Genomic DNA, 8283 nt, shown 5'->3' with positions numbered 1-8283 from the left:
GATCGCCTCTGTTGAAGGAGAGTTGTGTCGTGCTGTGATGGGATATTGGGCAAATCAACTCGGATGCATGAAGTGAACCGGCTACGGCTCTCCTTCCAGAGAAATCGACAAAAACAAATACGAGACGCTCTGGTAACTACAGGAAATGATGCGTTTGCACCATATATCCAGCATGTGGACTTCTGTCTTGTTACGACTGTATTACGCCATGGACCAAGTGCTGCTGAAAAGCCTCCTTTAGGTTATTTTTAGGAGTTGTTTTCACAGTCATATGCAAACCATTGAACACAGCGCCATCTAGAGGCCTGAAAGGTGAACAATACAACTTTATCAGGGCATTTTAACATACACAAGTACAGGGTTTATTACATTCGGTCAGAATAATAATGGTTACGAGAATCTTGGCATCTCAAGGTAAACTTAAAGTACATTTTGAATATAGGTCATGGTTTCCTAAACACTTTTTCTAACTTTTCACTTTTTCTAACACACATGGTTTTCTAAACACTGAAATAAATGAGGTTTAACATCAGCTGAGGCGTTTGCTTGAGTCTCCTTCTCGACAAAACAATCTGAAACTCGCACCACCGTCTCCTTTAAAGGAGGATGTCCCACATTCAAAACATGAAATAAGGTTATGGTTCTACAGCAGTAATTGAAAGGCTTGACACTGGAAAACAAAAGCGCCATTCAAGACTGCAAATTGAATTAGGTAATATCCATTGATGTCACTATAGAGGGGGGGGGGAGGGGGGAATGCGCTTCAAGGTAATTAACTTCAATTTTCTGCTATTAAACTCCATCAGAATGGACAGAGCACATTGCAGAGATTACTAGCCTATAGCCTACACACTCACACACACACACACACCGCTCCCCTGCAGTATCCAAATATAACACTGCCGTTCAGAGGAACTGCTGACATCGGCCAACGAACAAGTGGGAGTTCAGAATCACAAGAATAGACGTAGCCCGAATGTGAAGCTAAAAGGGATATTTTGGGATATTTCGTGGCATTAGGTTAATGGGTTAAAGTGATGAATTTAAAATTGACAACTTTCTATGAAATATTGCAGTGTTTATTATATATGATTTGTGTTTATAAATTGATGTTGCTGGTAATCTTGAATCAGAATAAGTTCCTCTTCAGCATCTCTTCTCTTCTCTGATGATGTGGGCGGGGTCACCTGTCACTCACATGAGATCAGCCAATAGCAAACCACAAACATCCAAACATCCAATCACCTCCCCACAGACACAATCAAGCTCCGCCCACATCTGTTATTGTTCATATACGACACAATAGAGGAGAAAAGACAAGCACAACTTCACTTTAATGCCGACTTTAAGTTTATAAAGTGGAATTGTAATAATTTTGTTACTCAATGGGCCTATTCCAGGCGATTTTAGTCACATCGCTCTTTTAATAATCTGCTCAAAATAATCAAATACTTTCTGATTAATTAAATATATATGTTAAAAAAAAGCACAACTCATTCAAATCATCCTCGATAGTCGGAGCAGAGATTTTTTAATTTTTTTATTAAACATTTACTTACATAGTACAACAGTGAATAGTCGAAGCAGAGAATGTCTAATATGGGCCGAAGTTATGACGTCACTCTGTAGGCCAAAACACGGAACTTAAGTGAGTTAGCATTTTAGCACTCTCGGTTCCCTCATGCTAAAGTCTATGGGATTTTTGAATGGGTTTTTGCTAAATCGCCTGAATGAAGGTCTGTGGTGAACAAAGCCTCTAAATATTTTCACGTTTTGATCTATGACATAGAACACACAGTTATAATCTGCTTGTGTTTTTTTTTTTTACTTTATTGTGTCTGCTTGTTTTTTTTTTTTTTTTTTTTTAAACTTTATATAGGCCTAGGCTAGTCTTTAAAATGTATACATTTTGGATTAACTTGTAAAGATTATCTTGATAGACAAAAAGTGTAAGTTCTCAACTCTTTATTGAACACAGATCTTTTTTTTTTTTTTTTTTTTTTTGGCGATTTTCCAAAAGTCTATGGGGAAAATGCATTGTTTTTCGATCGAGGGAGCTTCCGAGTTGTCCTACAAGTGACGTCATCACTTCGTTACTCTCTATTTCAAGCACAGATAATTAAAGGTCCACTAAATGCTTCATTCTTTTGCTAGTTTCAGATGCAAAGTAAAATATTTACATAAAATGCGCAAAGAAACTCTTATTTTAAAAGTCTCTACACTGAAACAACCAGAATATCCATTGATGTCCTCGCCACTTTAATTTCACCAGCAAATCCTTGAATGACCAAGTTTGCATAATGTTATGTAGCTAATGCTTTAACCAGTTTAAGGGCCGGGAATTATGACGATATTACAATGATATAAGTAATCATCCAGATTTAGATCTACCTGTATCTATAGTGTTGTAGCAGATAATGCATTCACAGGTTCCTCAAATCCACTCGGACCAAATCAACAAAATCAGGCTGAAGTTTATTGAACCTATTCTATCACACTCAATAACCAAAATAGTGAACTTTTAAAATAGAATAAAACATTTTTATAAAGAATGTCTTTTTTTTTTCTTATGCCAGGCTGAAAAATATTTTACTGGGTAGGAATAGCATTAAAATATGTTTAAATATCCTTCTCTTTAATCCTTATCATGCTCCTCTGCCGCCATCTACTGGTCACTGTGGTAAATCATGACTTAGATTTTTTTAAACAAAAGTGTTTTCTATCAAATGTTGCAGAAACGTTCGGTTTTACAAATGGGGACAATCTCAAAAGGACGAATGTTTTTGGTAATCACATTAAAAATAACATTTGAATTGCTGTACAAATGTTGGTTGTGAATGTTAATGTGTATTCCAATAATCTCTTCATTGCAATCAATAAAACTGGTTAATTAGCAAATTTATAAATAGTAATTTATAATTATTTAACTTTATAAAAAGTAGGAGTGTACTGTAGGTTCACAACTCTGACTAGAGCGCTGGAGGGCCTTGAAATGTTGTTGTGGATATTAATATTCAGGGGTAAAAACGACTGAGAGTCTTTAGGCGCAGAAGAAGTCCATGTCCTACAGAGAGAGAGAATAAAGCATTATCAGAATAAAAAGTAGCCAAGTGTGAACTTTATTTATAAGGTCAGACTCAGTGGATTATATACTTACAGTCGTTGGGATCTCGACAGTGTTCTTCTGAAAAACGTGTGTCTCGTTGATGTAGTTACTGGGGAAATACCCCACGACCCCCATCTGGTGAACATAGCGCTCCCCGTAAACCTGCGGAGTCGGACGCACACCGCATGAGTGATGTGTCAGATCAGCGGGGGTATACATGAGAGATGAGGATGAGTGGGTGTGTGTGTGAGACGCACACTTCCAGACCAGAAGACCCCGGCTCCCTCGACGGGCTTGAGTTTGGAGAACACGTAGATCTTCTGGCCTCTCCTCAGGTTTATGAATCTGCAGTCTGAAGCCACATAGTCCTCAAGAGCTCGTGCCTCTGAGAGAACATCTGAGGTAAACATGCAGGGCCAGCTTAGGGCTAGTTTAATACCTTTTATTCTGGGCTATAAAACTAATATTTCCACCATTATTGACCATAGTCAGAACTAACACGATCTCATGAAAGTGCGTATCTGAAGCACGAGTTTTATTTATCGTGTCATTTAGACGCCAAAAATAGTTTTTGCGTACAAATGATACGAAACCCCACAGAACTTAAAGGAGTAGTTCACGTTAAAAAAAACTTTTGCTGATAATTTACTCACCCCAAAATATCCATGTTTTTGGGGGGTTTTTTTGTTCAGTCGAAAAGAAATTAAGGTTTTTGATGAAAACATTCCAGGATTTTTCTCCATATAATGGACTTCAATGGGAACCAAACGGTTCAAGGTCCAAAAATTGAATTCGACTTATCAGTTTTTACACGTTCATGTGGAAAAAAGCGTCAAAAATGAAAGTTCCCTTTCGAAGGGAACTCAACAATACGTCGAATGACGCCTGAGGCGTTCCCCATTGCGTCATTCGACGTATTGTCTCGTTCCCTGTTCTCAGGGAACGTAGGTTACATAGGTTATGTACATATGTTATCAATTCTAGATATCAAAAATTACATCACACACAGAAATATGAATTCTTCACAATTAAAATCAACAATTAAATTTCAACCAATTTTAGAACTGTTTACAGAAGGTTCTCGGTTACCTATATAAATTGTAAATATCAACAATTATATCACTCACAGAAATATGAATTCTTCACAATTAATAACAACAATTGAATTTCAGAACTGTTAAAGAAGATTCTTCTGTGGCATTGCTGTGAGAAAACGCTTTTTTGAACCTTTATTTTGGAAGAGTTTTGCCCAGGACAAGGTGAGAACGGATCGGTTACCTAACGTAACCTCAGTTGGAACGAGTATTACGAAAAGACTCATCTTTTTTGAGATATCGAAGCCAAAAGATTATCCTTAATTTTTGTATCCATTGTCAACGCAGTGTGGCAGCGACGCTTTACCTTTAACGTCGGTTAGGTGACGGGGTAGGTTTAGGTCTGGGGTAGGGTTAGGATCCGATAACGTCATCTAACCGACGTTTAAGTGTACCCTAAAAAGGCGGATGTTGACGAATGGTCACAAGACGTCAGTTATATGACGTCTTAGTTCAGTATTCGCACGCCCTGACTCCGCAGGGGCGCGAGCTCCGCAATATCCATGCACTTAGTGAAAGTATGGAGTGCTGAGGACAGGAAATTGAACTCAAAATTATAAACACATTTTGGTAACATTTTACAATAAGGTTCGTTAGTTACCAACATTAGTTAACATGAACTAATAATGAACCACACGTGCACAGCATTTATTAATCTTTGTAAACATTTACTAAAACTTCATTAAATTATTGTTAATATTAGTTAATGCACTGTGAACTAACAATGAACATTTTTTTTAAATGACGATGGCAATGATTAACAAATGTATTTCTCATGGTTAGTTCATGTTTGTTAACTAATGTAAAGTGTTACCCACATATATCTTCTCCATTAGTGTTTTACTCACATGAACAGTGTTTGTCTGCACAGATCTTGCGGTCTGCCAGTTTCTCCACGAGAGCAGTGTGTGTGTGTGTCGGGAGTCCAACACAGATACAGAGGAACATCAGGCCGTGGTGTGTGTCCATCTTCAGATTCAGAAACTCAGAGACTCGTACAGGAGAAATCTCTTCTCACACACACATTCCTCAGTGTTCAGCAGAACTGAGACACTCGGCCAATCAGAGAGAGTCCACACACACACACACACACACATTCCTGCCGCTAGGAAAACCTGCTCCCGAGTCACACACATCAACATGCCACCTCACAATCAGACCAGTGTTACAGGATTATTTTGTAATAACTCATTATTATACAGTCAAACCAAAAATGCAATCCTGCTAGTCACACACACACACCAGACTGACGGGGTTAAACAATAGTAGTGGACTTAGCACTTTATAATAACTTCTCATTATTATCTACAGTCAAGCCTAAATGTATTCAGACTCCTTCAACATTTCTCACATTATCACAGTTTATTCGCTTTAGAAAATGGTGATGAAATATGAGCAGAACTCAGAGTTCTCAGATCAGTGGATATTTCACTGGTTTTGTTATCTCAACTTCCGTTTCATGACGACTTTAAAAAGAGCGCAATATGCCATGAAATTGAACTGTATTCACACAATAACAGGTAGATTTCTGTGTGCGGGACCAATACACACAGAAATATGTCCAAATCGAAGTTTTCCTGTAAACACAGTGGGTTTATGTCTCAGGTGGAAGTAAACGGTTGGGAAATTTGGATGTGTATCAGGCAGTGTTATTTTAGTATCATTGAGTAGTTTTATAATTGAGTATTTTAGCATCATATTATAGTTTGTATTACTATTTTGAACTTAGTATTTTTTTTTTATATAGTTTCTGGTTTCCTTTTAATTTTAGTCAAAGTATTAGTAATTTTGTAGTATTATTTTTTTTATAAATATGTCTGTATAGTTTTATTAATAGTTATTTCAGTTTTAGTTACTTTAGTAAATCAAGTTAAATTGAATGAAAATAAGAAATGTTGCCTTGGCTAAAATAAAAATAATATATACAATATATTTTTTAAATATTTTATTTCAGTTAGCGTTTATTTTATTTCAAGCAACATTTTTTTATGGTTTTAATTTTTAATTTCAGTTCACTATAATAACCCTGGTATCAGGATATATATCGAGTCAGCTCTTAAAGTGACAGACACCTAAAATACAGACACCGCCGTCTGTCACGTGTCACCAGTGGGCTCAAAGCCATAAACCTAAACGAATCTTGACAAACTGTATATCATTTGAAAGCTTTTTAGAATAAATTACAGAAGAGCTTTAATCTATTAATTTGCAACAAGAATATTTTCATACTTCTAAGGTGTGTTCAGACATCATGAAAGCAGGGTAGAAACCTCAATTTGTTTTCATGCCAAGAGTTTAAAAGATAGCATCCATTCAATTATTTTAGAACAAAAAGGTCTGAAAATGTTTTAAATGTAAAGAAAAAATAATAGATTCACCGTTTGTAATGTGGCAGCGGCGCAGCTAGCGCTATATACTGCACATGTGTAGGCTATTATTTTTAGAGGTTGGATTCAAATCAAAATCTGCCAAACTTCTCATACTACTTCTGAATAGGTTATTCTTCATACATTGTATGAAAATTGTGGAAATATATTGTATGAAAATAAGGAAATGTATACCTGGGACAGCCGGACTCCGCCATCTCCATATGTGTTTTGAGTGATATGATATAGGCTATATCATATCACTCAAAACACATATGGAGATGGCGGAGTCCGGCTGTCCCCTAGTGGAAGCGTTCGGTATTGCAGACAAACACACTCTCACTGAACGCTCATTTTTTGAGATATCAACCTAAAATTTGAAACACAACTTGTTCAGATTTTCTGACTGGATTTCCTCCATGCATCAGATTCATCTCTGAGGTATTTTGTATTTATTTTTGTAATATATTTTCACACTGGAAAACAAAAATTCAAGTGGCCGAACGTTGTAATCACTTTTACATACACGTCATAAACACAATGCTTCAGATACCAAAATTGAATTCATGAATGAAAGTTTCATTACACTGGTTCTGAAGGCCTACATTCTAAATACGTTACAGGAATAGACTACACTTTTATTTCTGTCATTTTGTAACTGATTTAATACACAAATAAAGTGATAATATCAGCATAAACAATTTGTTGTTGCGTATAAATGAAGTAACTTTCAATTATCACTGAAGACCAGCAAAATGATTATATTTAACTTTTTTAATGCTTTATTTAAACATTCAGTTTACAGAGTAAAACAACATAATAGTAGCCTACAAAACAGAAGTTAGACAATGATAAACAGGAACAGGAAAAAAATAAAAAGAGGGCAATAGCCTACTTAAATGAAAATAAATCTAAACATTTAATAAAGTAAAAAGTTTGTAGGACTTACAAATTTTACATGTTCTGAGTGCTTTTGGGTTAAGAGAGGAAGAAATTGTAGTGAAGTAATGTTTTATCTCATGCAAGAACACCAGAAAAATTGGTTTACAATTTTAAAAAGACTGAGATGCTTGATAACTGACGACAACTGGAAAGAGCCAATCATATTTGAGTACTGACACTGTACTCATCATCTTGTAGAAAATGTGTGGAATGTGTTATAATGATATTTAATAAAAGCCAAACAACCCCAAAGATGTTTTGGTGCGAATATGTGGGTTATTGCTTGGGGGAAAACAAACAAAACAAAAAAAATTCACGCAATTTCTGAACTCAACCGTTTTAAACGAAATATCCTACAAAACGGTTTCAGAAAGCAGAATAAAATTGCATCAAAATATCTTCCGTCTTATGTGAATTAAAAGCCAAATCTATCCCTGGAGAAAAGGTTTGATCATTTTAACAACTCTATGGGTGGGGGTAAAAATTAACAATAAAAAGCTGACGCAAAAGCAGTGCAATATTTTGTTTCACTTGTTATTCCTAGTTACACATCGATTGCAGCATTTGAATATTCATCACTTCCTTCTTCAGAATCACTTCTGGTGATCTTTTCTTTTCTATTCCATTTTTATTCGGTTTGACTCTGTTCGATTCCATATATCTCAGAGTTTCAGATAACTCTAACTTTATTCAGTAAGTTACAGAACCGAATAAGAAAGTATATTCCCCTCTTCTGCGCATGACACGCTTCCGCAAACTTAAACCGGAAGTTGAG

At 35.9% G+C, this 8283-nt stretch overlaps 1 protein-coding gene across 1 annotated transcript; it reads right to left on the bottom strand.

Annotated features, from left to right (window-relative positions):
* Positions 1-1888: 1888 nt before the first annotated feature.
* On the bottom strand, positions 1889-5273 carry LOC120492344 (otoraplin). The gene is made up of 4 exons (XM_039690589.2): positions 5049-5273; positions 3364-3503; positions 3158-3268; positions 1889-3064 (listed from the first exon to the last, which is right to left on the bottom strand). Exons 1-4 carry the CDS (start codon positions 5167-5169, stop codon positions 3041-3043), a joined length of 396 nt encoding a protein of 131 aa, XP_039546523.2. The 5' UTR covers positions 5170-5273; the 3' UTR covers positions 1889-3040.
* Between the last annotated feature and the right edge of the window lie 3010 nt (positions 5274-8283).

This window comes from Pimephales promelas, chromosome 11 (genome assembly GCF_988280905.1).
Source record: "Pimephales promelas chromosome 11, fPimPro1.hap1.1, whole genome shotgun sequence".
Taxonomy (NCBI): Eukaryota; Metazoa; Chordata; class Actinopteri; order Cypriniformes; family Leuciscidae; genus Pimephales; species Pimephales promelas.
This window is presented reverse-complemented; position numbering and strand designations above follow the sequence as displayed.

What these genes read in the sequence shown, in the direction of transcription:
- LOC120492344 (XM_039690589.2), bottom strand. Translation starts at nt 5,169, where the DNA reads ATGGACACACACCACGGCCTGATGTTCCTCTGTATCTGTGTTGGACTC. An exon ending in TGCAGACAAACACTGTTCAT is followed by an intron (nt 3,504 to 5,048) that starts GTGAGTAAAACA and finishes TGTTTACCTCAG; the next exon opens with ATGTTCTCTCAGAGGCACGA. An exon ending in GGGTCTTCTGGTCTGGAAGT is followed by an intron (nt 3,269 to 3,363) that starts GTGCGTCTCACA and finishes CCGACTCCGCAG; the next exon opens with GTTTACGGGGAGCGCTATGT.